Source organism: Macrobrachium nipponense, chromosome 33 (assembly GCF_015104395.2).
Source record: "Macrobrachium nipponense isolate FS-2020 chromosome 33, ASM1510439v2, whole genome shotgun sequence".
NCBI classification, from domain to species: domain Eukaryota; kingdom Metazoa; phylum Arthropoda; class Malacostraca; order Decapoda; family Palaemonidae; genus Macrobrachium; species Macrobrachium nipponense.
In genome coordinates, this window is record NC_087219.1 from 51,231,801 (window position 1) to 51,253,128 (window position 21,328).

The 21,328-nt window shown below is 37.9% G+C and overlaps 1 protein-coding gene across 2 annotated transcripts; it reads left to right on the forward strand.

The window, feature by feature from the left end:
- The first annotated feature begins 5,842 nt into the window (after window positions 1–5,842).
- Window positions 5,843–19,866, forward strand: LOC135203178 (uncharacterized). 2 transcript variants are annotated; one of them, XM_064232883.1, is made up of 3 exons: window positions 5,843–6,131; window positions 14,017–14,283; window positions 14,755–19,866. In XM_064232883.1, the coding sequence occupies exons 2-3, from the start codon at window positions 14,200–14,202 to the stop codon at window positions 15,172–15,174; spliced, it is 504 nt and encodes a 167-aa protein (XP_064088953.1). In that variant the 5' UTR covers window positions 5,843–6,131; window positions 14,017–14,199; the 3' UTR covers window positions 15,175–19,866. The 2 variants fall into 2 exon arrangements, with proteins under 2 accessions (XP_064088953.1, XP_064088952.1); XM_064232882.1 differs by having other exon boundaries at window positions 5,844–6,104.
- Window positions 19,867–21,328: the final 1,462 nt, after the last annotated feature.

The following is a 21,328-nucleotide window of genomic DNA, read 5'->3' on the forward strand; positions in this document are numbered from 1 at the left end:
TATATATTTAATTCATGTTCACATTATACACAATAATAAACAAGTAAAAGATGCGCCGAGGTTTCTCTGGCGCAACCGACTTTTCTGTTCAGTGTATAATGCTGCATGGATCACAGCCCACGAAACTTTCAGCCACGGTCCGGTGGTGGTCTGTCCTAAGCGTTGCCAGACGCACGATCATGGCTGACTTTAACTTTAGATAAAATGAAATCTACCGAGGCTAGAGGGCTGCAATTTGGAAAGTTTGATGATTGGAGGATGGATGGTCGACATACCAATTTGCAGCCCTCTAGCCTCAGTAGTTTTTAAGATATGAGGGCGGAAAGAAAACTAACACACTAGTTTGAACAATCAACGCTATTTTAAATGGTACGTAAACATTTCACAGATGTTATTGAATTGAGCTTCATGATTTTAAAGCATATTCAATTAATTCATTCCCATAGGGAGGTAGGGCAGCCAGTGGACCTCATGCGGTGCACTGTAGGCATTACTTAAAGTTCTTTGCAACATGCCTTCGGTCCCTAGCTCCAATCACTTTCGTTCCTTTTACTGTACCTCCTTTCATATTTTCTTTCTTCATCTTACTTTCCACCCTCTCCTAATACTTGATTCATAGTGCAACTGCGAGGTTTACCTCTTGTTACACCTTTGAAACCTCTTACTGTCAATTTCCATTTCAGTTCTGAATGACCTCATAGGTCCCAGTGCTTGGCCTTAATGCTATATTCAACTTACCTCAATCAATTCATATCAGCGGTTTCGTCTCATCACGCAATGAAGCTGTTGATTATACAGCGGACATCACCAGCAGTTGAATTACTAAACTATTCAAGTCTAGACTAAAATCTATACGAAAAGTTTTTAGCAAAGACTATAAAAAAAATTCTTGTTTTTTCCATCTGTCCATCCGCCCCTTTGGTGTATTTGTATGGTAACACTGCGTCCCGGTCGTTATATAGTTACATTCAGCTTACATTCAACGATTATAATAATATCCTATTTCGAATATTAACGGTGTAATTCGCTTACAGTAAATTATTAAAACACTTTTCAGTTGCAAATGTACACCCAGATATCCTTTTATTTACCTAAAACTTACACATAGCGTAACTATCTAAAGCCCGGGACGCAGTGTTACCATACAAAAACACCACAGGCGGATGGACAGATGAAAAAAAAAAAAAACAGAGTATAGTTATATATTGCAAAGAGAATTATTTTGATACTGTTTGATAAAAAAAAAATGGTAGCTGATTTGATAACAAACTAAATCTAGAGAGTACTCATTCAACCATCTTTAATTTATGGAATTTAGATTTCGAAAAGTTTTCTCCCGTCACCAGTCCTCCTAGAAGGTGTCTTCTGTCACCTATAAACCCAACAGCCGTGAGACTAGCGCTTCTAGGGGCCAAATGGGGCGACTGGTTAAAGTGCATTTTATTGCTAAGAAATGTTCTTCTGGCTCACTGACTCGCAATTTTAGTTTGTCAGTTTTCTCTTTACTCAGCTGAAGACTTTTCAAGCGCCTTCATTTGCTTCCATCTATTTTTCCTTTGCTTCTCTTAGGCTACCTAAAACCGTATTTTCAACCTTAAAAGTGTGTGTGTTTGGGGTAACTTAAATCAATTTACAAATGTGTCTGTGTATGTGTTCGTTTACGTGATCACGAGCAATGTATTGGTAAATTAGTAAGGTGTGTAGAAGGTGCTAAGGATTAGGAATATGATTTATGAAAATTGAGCTATAAAGCCAAGCACTGGGGCAATTCCAACCAATCATTGCTCAAGAGGAGAGATTGGCTGGGTGACAAGATTCAAGAAAAGAAGCGGGAACGGAGGTAAAGCAAAAGGGCTCGAAATTTGGTACAACTAAGGTCAGGAGGGACACTGCAAACATCCTTAATAGTAATCCCTACAGTGCGCCACGTGATCTGCACTGACGGCACTATCTCCCCGTGGAGGGATCGGGAATTTGACTCTTTGTTATTGCCAACGCTCAAGGAGTGGCACAGGTGGTCTATTTGAGGTTAGGTAGGAAAGGCAAATGCTGCCAAAAATCTTCAGGTGGTTTAGCCCTGAGTTGGAGACAAGAAAGAGCTTCCCTCACATGCACTTGAAAAGAAGAAGAGTTTTGCCAGCAACCAAGTGCAGTTTTACCACTTTGAACAAATGCCGTATCATCTGTGCACTTGGTGATGTGCCTAAAACTATTGCGTGCCAAAAACTCTTGCTAATGTAGCTGTACCACCGAGTAGATGCATTGGCATATTTACGCGCACATTATCCTTCGTAAATATTTAATGTTTGTGTACGCACACACACTCTCATATTCAGTTATTTGTTCCTTTCAAGCTCATGCCAAAATTTTCTTTCGTCAACAGGGAGTTGGGAAAGTAAAGGCCCGATCACTGAATCTTTTTCCTTGTTTTCTTTCTTTCTTGGTCCATAAAGTACAATTTCTTTGAGGCATAGAAGGGCTTCATCGTCAAATACCTTCACTAATGTGGCGTTCTTGTCGTAGATTTAGCTGGCCTTATGCCAGCGAGGAATGTGCTGTAGCGATATTAGCAATAGACAGTAGCTGGACTGTCCATCCGTGGCCTCGGTCCATCCCACAGAACCTCAAAAGGAGAGCCCATAGCTAAGCCACCGATAGGCTGATGTATCTTAACGAATTCGTAATAGTCTGAGAGTTATCGGCCTAAGCGTTAATGATTATCGGATTAGGTGTCTTTGACAGTCTTGACAGTCTACGAATTTGATTTTCAGGAATACTGAAAACAGTAAGGATGCCAGTATTCTAAATTTGGGGAGATCGTGACTGGTTTAAGTCGTGTGATTGATAATTGACTACATGACTGCATTGTTCATACTTTCAATACGCAAAGTGTCAACGCAATACTGTATATTAGAACTGAAAATATAAGTATGCGCCTTTGGGTATAAGACTAGCAACTTCATTAAAAAAAATGGATTAGGTTCACGGGCTAAACACTGGGAACCCACTATGGGAAAAAGTATATATATATATATATATATATATATATATATATATATATATATATATATGTGTGTGTGTGTGTGTGTGTGTGTGTGTGTGTGTGTGTGTACTGCATAAGATGAGTGTTCGCAAATACCAGCTTCGTGACCTAGTACACTAAACAAACTATAGTCAAAATTATTATTTAGTATTTTATTACACAGATTAGGGTTATGCAAAGCCGATTAAACACTAACGCGTAGAAAAAAAAAATTCTGGCCATGCTTCTTCGAGCACGAATGACACTGCATCCTTGGCAAAACACCTTCAAGCCTGAATTAAAAAAAAAAAAAATGTTATGATGGAACGAATCAACGCTCGTTGTGTGTTCTAAATTAAGTAAGCGGCATTCATTTGTTGCCGTCGTTTTGAGTAGATGCCTTATGGAATATCTCGAAGGTTACTCATTTGATCATTAAGTTGCTAATTAAACAAAATAATAAAAATAATAATATATTCGTTTAGACATGAGACGCAGAATTACCCTAATAGTTATTTTGTTATCTTCATAACTAAAATTAAGGGTAACCTACGCACGAAGTCATATGGCGGAAAATGCTGTATTGCCCAACGTGGTGAAAATGTTCCGTATTACATTGCTTTGGAATTTAGACGTGTCACGAAAGCGAGGTTGAGTATACGTATATAGTATAAGTGTGTGCTCATGCGCCCGTGTGAAATCTAGAGGAGTAATCTAGAACAGGTCAAGGAAGTAAGGTCTGTGTAAAAATCTAGAGTGGTCCTGAATTTCCTATGGTAATCAAGGTGGGAATGTATGATTGGGCTACTATTGAGCCAATCTCCTTTATGAAAATGAAGTGTGCATATCATGTGAGAGTGAAAAAGGAAGGTGACAGGAAGGAATATCAGTGTGTGTATAGGAGATGGTCTGATCACATAGAAAGACTGGAGAACGACAGTCAGTATAGGCTGGTGACAAATTTGACAGAACCAGAAACAAACATCCTTTAGAAAGTGCAAAAGTATGTGCAAGATGGAGGTGAAAAAGACAGCGCTGTGGTTGTTGATGAGCTTTGTGTTAAGGTTATGCAATGGGTAATGTTGTGGAAGTTTTCTGCACACGGGGTTCATCTATAATTCAGCAGCTGAATCATGCATGTCATATTGGCCGTTCTATTTCTTGGTCGACATCCCTTTGTTGGGTGGTTGGCCTTAAGTTGAGCAGGTTGGGATTAAGCCATCGACCTCGCTTGTGCAATCACAATGTTTATATATATATATATATATATATATATATATATATATATATATATATTATGTGTGTGTGTGTGTGTGTGTGTACAATAAAAAGCACAAAACTAAAATTTCTTCCTATATAGAATCTAGCCAAGAAGAGAGTTTCGTGTATACTACTTATATACTTCAACAAACACCGTATTGAGACGTAGAAGAACCAACTTTAATTGTGAAGCAATTTCCAAGCTGTGTATAAAAACAACGACGCGTCAGGAGCAGTGCGTTGTTGGGCAGAGCCAGAGATAATGAGGTAGGCTACGGTGCGAACAGCATCTGTGCTTACAGGCACAAAGAACCAAACATTACTACTATATCTAAATAAATGCTACATGTATATTTTGATTTCATGACTAAAAACAAAGAAACCAAAATGGCTATCTCCCTGGCCGTCGAGTAGACGCCATGTCGCCACCAGTGATCTAACCCAAGGGTAAAAAGTCAAATGGTACGACGTTGCTCGCCTACCTTTGTTATGCTGTGGTTGCCACTTGTGATACGTATTCAACATGAAACACTATATTTATATTTAACGATAAAACATTAGTCTTTAACCTTCAGCTTCATGTTAGTATACGTATACAAATTTTCATTATGGATTAGCTTCATGTAATGTTAGCGTACCCTTCACTTTGATGGGCCTCACATTGCAAAATGATGGGATCATTCTACTACTTTGCTTGAGGGTTTTATTAAATGAATTAGAGTGATTATGTTAATGTGTATATTTTTAATGTTGTAAACGTTATCTTTTATCAGTTTTACAGTGCAATGAATAAACAAAATAGACAGGCTGGTCCATCAGATGAAAACAAGCAAAGCATACAATGCCTCTTGTTGCTACGCGGGCGGCGAAGGAATCTGACTATCAGGTTCCCCCTCGAGGGGGATTAGGGGATGAGTGGGGGTTCTGTTTGTGAATTGGGACCCCGTCCACCACCGTTTCCTCTACATACGAGATTTGTTTACATCATAATGATGAGCTAATACACAATCGATGATATTTTTTAGGACAGAGTTAGAGATAAATCAGGCCACACAATTCGTGCGATTACATCTCGTTCGCAGGTAGCAGTTTACATGGGCGTAGCAATAAATACTGAACGCTTGCAGTTGCAGAAAGAAGATTCAGACACGGGCGTGCGTCGAAGTGCGGGGCCTCCCGTGCCAGTCTCGGGCGAGTGGGGGATTCTTCCGGGGGGAATGTCTATTCTGGGGAATCGGGGTTCATGGGAGACAGAAAAGGGAAATGTATACGTGACGGGTCGGCCAATGGGGACGTTCCCGAGAAAAGCCGACGGGGTCCGAATGCCTGGTGCAACATAGTGCCAAGATTTTCCGAAAATACGATTATATTCGATTGTTTTAGAGAAGGATATAGATTTAAATTGATTAGGAACGAGCCGATTCTTAATATTTTTAGATTTGCTCTTGTTTTACAAACAGGAAAAGCTTTAGCGAATAGGGAAATGTTATGTTTGAGGGGTGATATTGGCGAGTGAAAGTAACTAGTCGGCGACTCGAGTCGGAGGTTCGTGCCGTTGACGTCAAAGAGCCTTTGTTGTGTTTCAATGGAAGAAGACAGGAGAGGACGAGATCGTTCAGGCGCTCATGAAATTTACTTGAGCCGTACAATTCGGGACTGGGTTCCGCAAGAATATAACGCACAGATCATCAGCAGAAAGTACAGATAACACAGGAATAAATAAATCTCGCCTTCGCTCATCTTCATGCAGCGAAAGACAAACCTCCTGGAAGTTGTATTACATCCACCAAGAAGGTGACGACGCCATTTTGTGCTTCTGAAGGTGACTTTCCATTCTGTCGTTTGGTTGGTAATGTATCTTTTAAGCTGATTTTTTATTGCTATGTTTTAGGGCACCTTGCATGTGTGATTTTTACAATTTCGTTGTTGTGCATTACGCGTTTGGTAGGCGGGGCACTTGAACGTCATGAAAATTTGACGCTTGGGATGCTGTTCAATTTGCGTAGCCCCATCTTGGGCCTCTTCCACCTTGATTGGAAACGATTGGCAATTCTCCAACCAGTCATATACCTATTTTAAGTCGAGGATAAGTTAGAGTAAGTAATTTAACTGCCGACTTTGAAGGTATTCTTTCTTTTGTGTTTGAAATCGATATGGCCTTCTGACTACAAAGCCAACCCTGTTCAAATTGGAAATGGCGTAGCGTATTTATTTCTTTAGATGATGAACGCCCAAGGCTAAAAGATTTACCCTTCCGTATGGTTTCTTTTGTTGAGAACGCAGTGAAATTTTTTATTTGATCCTAATTTTTCATTTGGAGAGAGATCGAAGGAAATATGAACCCGTAAACCTCCCCCCATCTGTCAGTGAAGTCGCCATCAACCCCCGAAACAGCTTTCGCGTCTACAGCCCGAGATGCACAGGAGCGTAACCCAATTACCGTAGTCCATTTTGAAATGGTTAACAGCGTCCTTTTAAATGGCCTGGTTGAGATTTGGTACACCTTTCCTTAATCTAAAGAGATATCTGGATATTTCTCGTTGTTTCATTGTTACTTGTTACAGTTGGTATTTTAACCTGATTTGGTGAAAGTTACTTTGGTCTTTGTTCACACGTACACTGATTTGGGTATAATTAAAAGCAGATGGCCGCGCACACACGTCGTTTATTAATATAATTTTATAACGAAATTCAAGAAAGTGAGGGTGTAATGACATACAGGTGTGAGAGTGGTAAGTGCCAAGGATGTGAGACATGATTTTTTTATATACCTTCATTTGTTAGGAGGCAAAAATCTCAAGTGATCTCACCTGGACGTGCATTATGTAAACGAACTGGATATTGGTACGGCAGCCGTACCCCGATCTCGGTAGATATTGGTACGGCAGTGAATTGCGCATGCGCTAACCGTTGTTTACCGCCTCACGCATATCCAAAGACTATATACTGAAGTATATACACAGTCTTTGGGCATATCAGTGACAGCAAGATAAATTGGTGACGGACAGCATGAACCGCGGAATAATACATTAGTTTTCGCCGAAAAACAGATGTTTTCAGGCTTTAACGAGCTGAAGAAAGCCATAGACATCTATGAAGACTCAAACTTTCAAAAATTGGGTAATTCATGGTAATATACGTAGGTCACGAACGATCGAATCGGCCCTGAAAAGAATTCCGAAGAGGAGATTCAAAGAGGATTATATATAAATATATACACTACCATCGTACCTTTGGTGACTTTCTCGGCTCTTTATTCTGCCCGACGTCGGCAGCTGCAAGGGCCGTTATATACTTTACAATATTCTTTTAATTCACTTCATTGGGTATAATGCAGCTGTCCCGGAGAAGACGATAGAATTTGACCAGGTCCATTAAAATCTGGATAGTGTTGTTTTTGTAGTACAAAAAAGCGGGACACAATTCACAAAAGCTAAACAAAACAAAAAACAAGGGAGGGGGAGGAACATTTTGCTAACTGAAAAAAGGGGAACAGATGTTCAAAAAGCGTGACTGTCCACTAAAAGCCGAGCTCTGGTGGGTTTACATAATACAGTATGATTAGCAAACTGGTAAACGGATACAGCTAACTGCCGTATCTACAGCAAGTCAAGACCGCAAATACGGCGCCAATGACAGAATCTGCCGTACCCTCACCGCACTATATTATTTGTACGGCAGGCAGTCTGAAATTGACGCATGCGCAATTCACTGCCGTACCAATATCTACCACGATCGGGATAATACGGCTGCCGTACCTATATCCTGTGCCTTATGTAAATGTACACTTTTCTTTATTTGGTAGAAAAAAAATAATTTGTGCACCTGTCTCCTTCACATTTACTCTTAACATGGTTTGCAGTCATTGTTAGAAACTTGTTGTTTGCTAAGGGTTACGTATTTCCTGCAATTTTCTGGAGTTTGTAAATGTCTCATTAGCTTTCTATAGTGTGAATCAAATTTCAAATGAGCAATGTAGACTTAGCCTAGAGTTGAGCTGTAAGCGATGGTAGATTTATGATATCGTTACAATTGTTAAAATTTAAGACTTAGTTGATATTTACTAGGGATCTTTCCTACATAGTGACACTCTCTCTCTCTCTCTCTATTCCTCTCTCTCTGTCTCTCTCTTCTCTCTCTCTATCTCTCTCTCTCTCTCTCTCTCTCTCTCTCCGGGGGGGGGGGGGCGGCCTTTGGGGGGGGGGGGGGGGTTGGGGTTTGGCCCTTGTGTGGTTAGTTATCTATAACAAATATTTCGTGGGAGTTAATACCTATTTAGGGATCTGATTTTTTTTTTTCTCTCTCTCTCTCTCTCCTCATCTCTCTCCCCTCCCCTTCCTTGTCGTCACCTATCAATGACTAATATTTCTTAGGTGCGTCTGATATTTACAGTTTATTTTGTTATGTTCTTACAGTAAGCCACTACAGTCTTGGGTGTCCTTTATCATTATTTTTTCATTTTTTTATACAGTAATCCCCAACGGGGCTTTTGCGAAATGTTCCTTAATGGGTCAATACCTTTTATATTTACAGGGTTTTTTTTTATGCTTTTACAGTAATCCCCAGCAGGCTTGTATGAAATATTCTTTGCCTTGCATTATCTTTGATACTGTCTTTTGTTATTGTTTTTACGGTATATTCCCCTGTGGGCTTATACTAAACACACCGCAAAGATGGATCATGCCTGTGTAAAGGTGGGGGAGGGGGTCACTATTTGGGAAATATCCATTTTTACTATGAGGTTCAGGGCCTCTGTAAGACTGTTTTTTCGCAATAACTTTTTATCTATGCATTTCATAAATATAACAATACACATTATATCTACACAAATTTTTACTGTATTCTGCATTACATAGGTTGAATAAATTTGGTACTTATAATGTAAATTTTTTTTTTTTCTTCTTTCTTCTCTTTCTTTCTTTCCAAGACGGGCCAACTTACTCAGAGGAAAGGTTTAGAACGCACTTGTTACGTAACTTATGACAGCATTTCTTCCCTCTTTCTCTATGGATGATTGGCTGTACGTAACGTAGGCTAGACCTCTGGCAACAATGACATAAAAATGTAAATAAAAGCAAAGCAGTACACGTTTATGAACTCTGAAACCTCTCCATTGATAATTGTCATAATGAACAAACCAACAAAATATGTTAATAAATACAAAAACCAAAATTATCTTATTGTTAAGACTGAAGGTTTGTAGCTACGAAAAATACAAATTGTTTTTAGAAAATTTGTCATTTTATTGGACAAAATTAACATATCCGCAAGCATTATTATTCCAAATAATGTTTCAGTACAGGCTCAAACAATTTTCTGCCACTTGTGTCTGGAGCAACCAATTACTCAAAACATTTCAAGATATAATAATCAGTTTAGTTGCACAGTGGTACTTTGAGTATTGCCATACCTACAGATTTTCTTGTATGGATATGAAAGTGAAGCAAATGCTGATATTGTTGGGGTGCTAGAGAAAAGTTAATCTTTCAAGGGAAAGTGGTTACTAGTATATATCATTGAAGTTGGGAATTTGTTGTCCATGAGGGTTAAATGTAATTTACTCAATAGCGGTAGTAACCTATGTCCTGAGATGAATTCTATATCAAGGTATAATTCTTGTACCAATGGACTGTTTTCCTTGAAAAATGAACTTTTCTACTTACCACGGTAATGAATTTAGCAGACTTAGAGCTAAAAAAATTCTGTTGACATTTTTTCACAACATACTAATCTGAAGTAGCTCGCACATCTCAAGAGATGATACAGAATTTAAATAAAGCTTGATTGTTTGTAATGTAACCGATGAATTTAATTTGGTTATGTTATGACTGCAGAATTCAATCAAAGTTGAGATTTTTTAGTACTGCACTGTTTATCCAAGTTGATTTCAAATTATGAAAAATATCTGTTTATAATGTGAATTGTTTGAAGTTTGAGGTTAAAGTTGTTATTCCCTAAGGAAAGGGTTTTAAAGTTTAGGTTGAATGTAGAAAGTTTTAGGCAAATTACCTTAATTAAGCATTTTCCCTAAACTATAAGCTACGGGCATCAGCATGAATCACTATGGAACCTAATGGCATTAGTGCATACCTTAATATAACTAAGTCATATAAAAACTAGTTTCATTGTAGTGATCAGTGGGTTTTTTTTTTTTTTTTTTTTTTTTTTTTTATACATATTGTAAGGTATTGTACACTACTATGTCTCTGACCTTCAAGCCATCAAGAATTGGCATAACCACCACCACCACTTTTTTTTTTTTTCTCCTCCAGTATCAGTACCCAGTAGAAAAACAATAGAATTATATATTTGGTCAAGTAACAATAACCTTTGACAAAAAGTAAAGTTCATTAGCAGCTAATTAGACAACCACAAATAAAAATAGTACGATAATTGGGTTATATGCATTTAACCCTTTCATGTCCAACTGACGTAATAGTACGTAAAAATACTCTATCCCCTATCTATCCAACTGACGTAGCGGTACGTAAAATTCGCCAACATTTTTCGTACGTGCGGTAGGGCTTTCTCTCTCTCTCTCTCTCTCTCTCTCTCTCTCTCTCTCTCTCTCTCTCTCTCTCTCTCTCTCTCTCTCTCGGACAAGTAGCGATTTCCGTAGGCTAGATCATACCTTGGACCGTAAATCTCGGGTATCAATACGCCAGCAAAGTAGTTTCTGTACTGCGCATGCTCAAATCCCTGGCGTAGTAAAATTCTCACAATGAAATCAGTTGATCGCACCTACACTTCCCTCTCAGTGACCCTCGTGCGAGCTGTTGTTGACACAAGTGTTTGTTTACATGGTTACGTCACATAAGAACAATAGTTTTCCAACATGTATTTGCGTAGTTTTTATGGTAAAAGTAACGGAAAATGCGTTAATGCATCCCATAAGAGACGATTAGAGTTTCGGCAGGGCTCTGAATCTCCATGAGATGCAAAGATAAGGAGGCTTCTAATGGACGATGACATTTCTTGGAAGGCTCGTAGGATTAACCTAGCCAATGAACTACTTCGTCTGGAGTAGGAGGAAGAAATTCGCCTGATATGTGTAGCTTTTGAGCTACGAACGGTAATGTTGACAACGGTAACATTTTTTTTCGTTTCGATCAACTTATGTCAAAATGAAACTGTTGCTGTTGCCAAAGCCATTTTTCTTAACTCTCCCTTTATTCAACTTTTCCTCTACATTTTCGTATATTTACAAAGTAATTTCTATGAAAAATAACCAAGTTAGGGCTCTTCAAAAAATTGTTATTTTAGCGATAAATGTTGACAGGTAAAAAAATTTTTTCTTTTCGATCAACTTATAACGTCAAAATGAAACTTTTGCTGTATCCAGAGCCATTTTGCTTGACCTTCCCTTTATTCTTCAATGTTTCCTCTACATTTTCGTATATTTACAAAGGAATTTCTATTAAAAATAACCGAGATAGGGCTCTTCAAAAAAGTTTTTTTCTAGCGATAATTCTCACCATGCGCCGGGCAGAGCGCTCTGTTTCTTACCCTCTTTTCTATCAATTTTTTCACCGGCTGGACTTATTCGTTTTCCATTGTTTTATATTGATATTTAGAGGATTTTGTTGGCTTTCTCATAAAAAATAATTAATTCGCCTAACTGTTGTAGCATTTGATTAGTTTTCCATTGTTTTATATATTGATATTTAGAGGATTTTGTTGGCTTTCTCATAAAAAATAATTAATTCGCCTAACTGTTATAGCATTTGACCTACGAACAATAATGTTAACGGTAAAATTTTTTTCGTTTCTATCAACTTATAACGTCAAAATGAAACTGTTGCCGTTACCAAAGCCATTTTTCTTTCCCTTTATTCTTCGTTTCTTCTACATTTTTGTATATTTACAAAGGAATTTCAATGAAAAATAACCGAGATAGGGCTCTTCAAGAAAAAAAAATTTTGGTGATAATTCTCACGATGCGCCGGGCAGAAGCGCTCTGTTTCTTACCCTCTTTTCTATCAATTTTTTCACCGGCTGGGCTTATTCGTTTTCCATTGATTTATATGTCGATATTTAGGAAATCTTATTGGCTTTCTCATAGCAAATAATTCATTCACCTGATTTTCATAGTTTGGGTTACGAACGAAAATATAAAAAAAAGTAAAGTTTTTTTTTTATTTATTTATTATTATTTTTTTTTAAATAACTTACATTTTTTTGTATTTAGAGGGCTGGGACTCTTATTCTGACTATTCTACCATAAAATACTAACAATTAGAAAAAAAAGGATAGCAAAATGAACGTTTTCGGCGTAAAATTTATATTTTTGCTGAATTTTTGAAATAATTATTTTTTTCGCACTGTCGAGCGCTCCCAGACACCTCGGATATCTGGGGACACAGTGCTCTAAACTAAGCGGATATGAAAGTTAAAAAAATGCATAAAACCATTGCAAAACTGATGGAATAATTATTTGCAGCAGGTAGAATTAATACTATAATGATTGGACATTTTCTATAGATTTAAAAAACTCTACAGATATGTGGTTTACTCTGCATTAGTTTTTCATTATAGTTGAACTTCTAATCTTCCATGGACAGAAAACAATGTAATCGTAGTTGGAAAACATTTGACATTGTCTAAACAAATATTATAAGAGTGTTGTTCCTCCAGTTACAGGTAATTATCTGGACAGGATTGTTTTGTAGATAACTTTTGAGGGAATTAGTTATATTTGTCCTGTCAACCTCTTGATTTCTATTTGGTTGCAATATAAGTGGAGGGAAAAAATAGAATCTTTTAATGAGGTTTTTGGCCTGTTACCCACTCGTGCAATGAGTTTTCTCTGCAATAGGTATAACCAAATAGTCTGTTAGAAGTGAGAGATGTATTTTTGGAAATAATTTTTATCCAAAGGCTATTTTTTAAAATATTAAGAATGTAATACCATGAATATGCCTAGAGGTGCCTTTGTGAATATATATATAATTAGCCACTTGATGTCTTTTGAATCCATTTATCGGTACAGTCAAGTGTCATTTGGCTGTCAGAAGCGGAGTAGCCATATTTTGACAGATATTAAGTTCTCAGGATGAAAGTTTTACCTGGAGTGAGTGACTGGAATTCAGTTAGTAATCAGACAACCGTTTATCCTATTAATGTTTTTATAAAGCAAATTTCTTCAACTGTAGCTGAAAATTATAAATTATGCTCTATAGATAATTATCCTTTAGGCATCGGCACTACCTAAAACTGGTTAGTGTGTATGAAGCCTATGTCTTTCAACCTAGAAAGAAGGCAGGGAAAGGCATTTTATCTGAGGCACCAGATAAGATATGAAACACTTGATGCAATTCCAATGTCTTTCCATTCTTCATGGCTTCTGCCACAGCTGTTAGGCTAATTATGATGATTTTCAGATTCACTGTCTCCCTTAACTATATATTGTCACTAGTGTCAATACTATGTCCCCCTTGTTGCACACCAAAAACATTGATCTTACCATATCTCATTACTCAGCATGTCCTGTTTGCATTGTGTCTTGCAATAAAGTGAAAATTATCAGTGATGTCCCTTTGCTCTCATTGAGTGTTATGTATATAGACATAGATAGACTGTATTATGTTTGAATTTACAGTAAAAAGAATTTATACACTTGCATTTTTTCTTGCAAGTGGGAAAATCCTTAACTATGTGATAAAACTTTTTGGTAGTATATGTATTGAGAATATTCTAGTTATACGGGAAAATTAACTTTATTTTTTCCTTTTCAGGAACTGCTGTTCCATTTCGAAAGAAATTTGGCCAGAAAGAGTAGTTTTGAATGCTGCTGTTGTGATATTCTCCAGGATACCCAGTACTTAAATGTACAGCAAAAACTGCACATATAGCTGCCAGTAAAGTAAAGCACAATACGTATCTGTGATTACTAGAAAAGTACGCATTGCATCTTTGGGATGGCTGGACCAAGATCAAGTCCTACTAACCAAACATCAACCACCAGTCGTCTGGCAAAGGGTGATTTGCCACCATTTCAGCAGGTAAGTTTTCGGGTGCATGTAATAGGGCATGTGCCAAAGGTTATAGTTACATTTAAGAGTCAATGATGGAAAGGTAAATTTTCTGTTAGAAGAGCTGACTTGCAGTCCTGACAAAGTAGTAATGAAGGAAGGACATTACAATTAAGTTTGTGGTCAAAATCTTGAATGTATATACCATACATTCCAAGAAAGTTTGGAAATAATTTGTTTGAAATTTCAGCATGAGGAAAATTATAACTAGAATGAAAGTACAGAATGGTTAGGTTAATGTACTACTATAAACCAAGCTGATTATAAGTATATAGTGTATAAAGTCTTATTTTAATTTTATGATACAAATTCAGAAGCAAGTGTTGCAGCCTGGGGTGCTGTGTAGTATTCATATTTCAGAGCAGTTATGGTTTAGCACACCGGCTCGTTAGATGGGTTTTTTTTATTTGTAAAGTACTGTTTAGTAATTGTATTTTACAGACTCCAACACCAAGGCCGGGTAAGCGAAGGCATGTGGCCACAGTTTCACCAGTGACAGCAAGGGGTGAAAATAGGTCACCAAGGGCTAAACAAAGGCCATTTATGGTTCACAGGCAAAGCCCACCCACCATCTCAGCTGCCCCTGTTACAGCTGCAAGTATCACTGCCGCTACCCCAGTGCCCTCTGCTGAAGGTGTGTCAGGTAGCACAGACGAAGCCAGGAGTGGCTCTGTGAGTCCCTCACAGCTTGCAGTTCCCCGTGTTTCTGCTGAACCACCCTGCCCATCTTCTCTGCCCCTGCCACCTGAGCACTGGATGGCTCCAGATGAGAAGTGCACATCCCAGAGGCGTCATTGTCGTGCTGTCACAGAGTCCCTTTTGAACCACTTAACAACAAGCGGCATTTTGGTCACAGCCTAGTGTGGTGCTGCATAAAGGGCAGCCAGTAAGGGCAGGGTGGCGGGGCCACTGTAAAGCAAAGGGGTGCGTGGGGCCGCAGCCAGAGCTGTAAACCACCCCCTTTGCCTAGGCCACTTCACTTCTGCACCGCTGTCCAGTTCAGTTTCCCTAGAGAAACTGATCGTGTACTATAGGGTGAAGTCAGATGATCGATAAAGTGTTTAACTGACAAAAGTGTGAGATAGACCGGTTGACGTATGTTCTTGTTCTGTGATACTGGTAGTGCTTACTGGCTTTTACTGTCTGTGTCATGCAAAAGTGATTATTCACTTTCCATTGCATGATGTGTCCTAGCCAGCAATAACTAGGGTCACCATGAGCAAGCAACCCATGTCCTGTATTTTAGTAGAATCACAGCTGCATTGTGGACCTGTTAAATTAAATTTCCTCTAAATTTAGTTTTCATTTTAGGGTTCAGAGAATTTAAATTTCTGTTAATTTTCGTATTTGTAAGTTTTAAAAGTTTGTAAAGAAATTAATTAGTCTAAAGGAAAATTTGTTTCTTTTTATTTGGGACAAATTTTGAAAGGATCAAGGTTTTTAAGTTAAAGAACTTAATGTCTAGCATTTCCACAAAATTACAAACAATCATGCTGTTCCATATACTTTATGTATATACTATATACACATTGCATAGTTTTTCGGTGCTTACCATTTGGAAGTCAATTTTTTTATTTATTTATTTTTTTTTATTTCTAGAAGTTCAGTGTTCAGAAGCATAAGCAGAATTTGCCTGTAAATGAAGGTGTTGATTGTTTGTAGTTTGTCAGCAGTGCTCATTTAGTGTCCTATTGTCTGCCTCAGACAAAATAGTATTTAGAAGCTAATATTTTATTTTAATTATTTTGTGGACATATGCCGCCATTCTTAAGGATTATTCATTTGTTTTAAGTCATTCATATAGTTTTTGTAGTTGTTGATCAACTTCATTTGTGTTGGTATTGTAGTATCAAATTGGAGCAGTTTAAAAACCCAGAACGGCAATATGGTTGGATAATAAAATGATGTTAGACCTGCCAGTCCACAAGGTAATTAGTTGTTGTGAGTGGCGAGGGTTAGTGTTTCCCACAAATGTAAGGGGTGTTGGCCGAGGGTTTCCTCCGTGATATACAGCGTACCACAGTACTCTAGTCTTGAGGCTCTACTTGCCACACTCCCAAACTACAGAATTTGTATAGACTATTTTTATTATGATGCCAGTTTTTTATCTTAAGTTCTCCTTTAACTGGTTGCCCCGATTTTATGTACATTGAGAAACTGTTTTAATTGATCCAAAGGTATTGGTTTGGACCAAATTGCAAGTTGCCATTTTAGAATTATAGCACATCATTTGCTACATGTGCTACTGAAAGGCTGTACTTGCTTGCGAAGTTGTTGTGTAGATGAGGATGTTTTTGTCTTGGAAGTTTAGCTGTGTGCTGTACAAGCTTGAGTGACAGATTAGTGTTAAGGATTTGTGATCTCAGTTGAGTAATTATCGAATGTATTGGTAGATATTTGCTGGATTCACATTCCAGTGTTCCAAGGGAGCAACCCCCACAGTACAAATCCTTTGGGGTTGCATCTCTGCACTTTACCTGCTTCAAGTGTTAATGACAAGTGCACAAAGCTCAGGAGTTTAAGTCCGATGTGAAGGGAAATCCATGGAGAAAAGTTTACACACAGGGGTTAATCTAATCTCCCATTTGGATTTTATTAGTCTAGGTTTTGTAGAAGACATTTGAATGCAGACTTTATCCGAGGTTGCATTCTGTGGTAGGTTGGCTCTCGTTTGAGGTCCACATTTCCAAAGATGCAACGACTCGGGTGAGCACTTCATCTGTCTTTAGGTATTTTGAAAGCGTAACTTCTCAGATCTCACTTTGAGACTTTCACTTCTCTATGAGCAGTTGGGTCTCCTTTAAAGAAGTATTGTAGTTTTCATTCAACCAAAGCATTTCACCATCATCCCCATATAGTACTGTGTGCCCAGGAGGCACCAGCGTGCCGTAATACTTAGCTCTACCTCAATGTCAAGTTTGTTGGACTTAAAGAATGCATATCACAATAGTTGGGTTGATTTAATGAGAGCTTTATCCCTGTTAGTACACACAACACTTGGCATACCATGAGAGGTACTGAAGCAGGCTTCCATGCATGTGGCTTTGTCATTGGTGTGGTAATAATAAACATAAATAAGAAGGCTCAATGGCAAGGGTGAACCTTAAGGACAACGTGCCACATAGTCACAGTGTCTGAGGGCTTCCTACACCCGAGGACGTGACGCCTGTTGCTTATCATTAAGTGTCGTTTTTGTAGTGTCCCATGCATGAGGACAAGCCTGACCGCAACCAGTTAGAGGAGGACACAACGAAACACTAACACGCCCACGGTGGCTACAAGGCAGAGGGCAATGGTAGGACTCCTCTTAGGGAATACTGTATTATCATCTCTAGATCACTGGTGTCCTTCTGTTGCCACTGCATGTAACCACTATTTACCGGAGACTTGAAGCTTAAATGTCTGTGATACTGCCATCAACTTCAACTCTCCTTCAAAGTGTAAAATCAGATGATTTTGCCTTTGTTGGCAAAATATCCTATATCACCATTGGTCATGGTACAAAGAGTATATTTCAAGTTTATTTGACAAAATCATAAAGCAAAAAAATGGAGTATTCTTAAGTTAAATATGTACCTGAGACAGGTGTGATTGGAGTTCTCATGACATTGTGAGGCCTCCCTTAGTCTTGTCCCTTTTACCTTCATCCTGTTCCATCCAGTGGGCTAATAATCTGTAAAGCCCGTTCATCAGTGTCAGACATCACTATTAGCCTTGAAAATACCTCTCAAGCCTTAAAGACTTTTCAAGGATGAAAAAATTTACCTTTGGCTTTATTTTATTTTTTATATATGTATATATATATTTTTTTTTGTCATGCTCTAGTCCTTCAATTTGTTATTGCTCTAAACTCAAAAATTATTTATTACGAGTGTGTTTGATTACAGTATTTATTGATGAAGGGCTAATCACTTTTATTATGCTGGCTTAATTCTCGGCTGTTATGTATTATCATTTCATCTGTAAGAAATGTTTCCAGTACTGTATATGTAAAAAAAAATGAATTTAAAAGTTTTTTTTGACATTTGAGAAAATATTCATTGGCGTTTGACGGTTTATATTTTTAAATATACTGGAAGCATTTCACAACCTTGTTATCCCCACCGTTTCAAGCTCTTATCCCAGTACTCTGGGAAGGTCTCAATACAATAGCCTACTTAATAGTATTTCTTCTGCAATGGGAACGGGTTATACATGCGATTGTGATAATCTCAAAGGAATGAATGTGTTTTTGAGTTGTTCGAATTAATGTTAGTAATTGACAGTGTGTGCGCATGCGTGTATGTGTGAGTGGGTGTTTGAGAGTGCAGACGAGAGTGAAAGGTTAATAGTGTTAAGAAATGGGCGTGTGCTCATTGCGAAGTGACAAATTTTTGTTTATCCAAATTTGTATTATGTTATAGTTGTTGAATGTATACTGTACTAATTTACCCCAAATACCCTTTAACCTTCTCCCCATCCCATCCTATCCCAATCCTATCATCCTTCCCCCTCCCTATCCCCGGGTTCTTTTTAGAACCCCCCTATTATTCAAAGAGGAATACGAATACCAGTACCTGAAAAGGTACGCCTACGAATCATAGCATCATTGTATCGTTACATCATGTGGTCATATCATACGAATACCAGTGCCTGAAAAGGTACACTTATAAATCATTACATCATCAGACATCTGTTCATATCATACGAATACCAGTACCTGAAAAGGTACTTATGAATTATAACATCATTGTATCATTACATCATCTGGTCATATACTGTATCATCACATCATCTGGTCCTATACGGATACCAGTACCTGGTAAAGGTACACTTAAAAATCACAATGCCACTGTATCAGTACTCATCTAGTCATATACAAATACTGGCACCTGAAAAAGTTGTAGTTAAAAATCATATAATCACAGATTGTTACAGTTGTGCGCGCTCATAAGTGTTGCTCATGGTTCCTATACTTCATTTGTCTTACCAACTGATTAATTTCTGGAGCATTTCTCATTCCATCTTCCTTCCATAAACATCAAATTTTTACCCCGACAGATCAAATGTTGAAATGCCATTTTTATTTTGAAAAGTTAATTTTTGTCCTTAAAAAGGGGAATTTTTTGGTCATATACAAATATCACTACCTGAAAAAGGTACACATGAATCAGAACATCACTGATCATCACATCATCTGTGAGTGCACTTAATTGTCACTCGTCATTGTGTCCATACCTCATATGTCGAACCAAAGGGTTAATCGTAGTATTTCTCATTCCATCTTCCTTTCATAACCATAAACTCATCTTTTAATCTTGCAGGTCAACTGTTCGAGTGCCTTTACTGTTTTTATGGCTTTAATTTTTCCCCAAAAGAAATATCTAGGAATTAGTTGGCCATATTGGGTAAGTATCTGGTGAGATGACTATGATTTGATGTTAGTTCTATCCTTAAAAAATTTTATATTGTCAACTAGTCGGGCTATCGGGTCATGCCTTGTCTCGCATCAGACTGCCTAGTAGTGTCCAGTTTTTAAGTCAGAATTAGAGCAAAAGTAATAGGGGAAAATTAGTGGGAAAATTAAAACAAAATAGGAAAGGTATTGTGAAAATGTAGCACTGGTCAAAGGAATGCAGATGACCTTTACTCTCCTTACAGGTCTTGGAAAGCTGTGATATGCTACTTATGGAATTTAAGTGAACTTTAGTCTCAAATTGCCATACAAAAGACACCATCTAAAAGTAGTTTATTATGTAGCTTAACAGTGAAGAAGCCTTAATAGAATAGAAAGGGAGGGCCAGGGAATGTGCTTGATGCAGAAAATACAGTTTTACTGTCCTGGTTAAAGTCATTAGGTTAGCGTTAAAAACTAAAATAATTAGAAAGGGGTAAATGAAAATCAATGTACGTACAGTCATGAAGATCTAAGCAAATTTTCAGCTAACTGATCAGATGGCATTTCACAATTTTCAGCTTGACCACCTACCCCTGAATACGATAATATATCAGACATTGATGTCTGAGCTTGGAAATGTGGTTAAATAACAGCGTAACTTCAGTTTCAAGCTCTTAGGCCTGTATTCAGATTGATCATTTACAAAAGGCCAAGTGTAGTTCATATTTATCATCTGTTGTCAGTCCTGATGCTTGTCAGGGGGAGGGAGGCCAGTTCATTGCAAAATCCCACAAGCCCAAATAAATCCAATTGGATAAGAATCAGTAGGCCAACTCAACATTATTTACCTGTACCTCTTTTAATGAGAGAATTAGGACCAACCTTTTCAAGACAGGTGTAGAGAAAAGTACAACGAGGCAATATTTGATTGCAGTGTGAGAGGAGTATTTTATGCTGCCTTGGACCAACATTACATGTCAGTCCTTTGTTCAGTGCTACCACTGGATACAGTAGTATTGCAATAAAAAAAAGTCTAAACAGACTTGTTTCAATGTCATGGTGAGCCAATGATATGACGCAACAGAGTGCTATAAGTTAAGTATATCTTGGTTTGACGAGACCACTGAGCTGATTAACAACTCTCCTAGGCTAGCCCAAAGGATTAGATATTTTTACTTGGCAATGACCAGAAACAGATTACTCTGATTTCACGTTGGCAGAATGGGGAGTTTAACTTGGGACTACCAAACCAGTAGTAGAGCATGTAACCCAGTCTTCCAACGAGGAACCACCCACTGCTATAAGAGATGGGTAATTTCATTGCAAAAATATCACTAAGTGTTCTGCATTGGACATTACTTCAGCTCTGCTGGATACTGACATTCTCACTCCTTTCAAAAACCAATAATGTAAATACAAGAGAAATAAGAGGTTGGAATTTTTTTCTGCACCTACTACACATTGGATGAGGATCCATAGATACCGATGTTAAAAATCTTGAACAAGGAAACCCACACGCTCCAGGACATCTCCTTTGTCTCTTGCGAGATCCCGAAGAAATTTCCCATGGTGAAGCAAAATTCTCCATATCTCTCAACGTGCACACACCTAGCAGATCACAACCACACTGAGGTCACC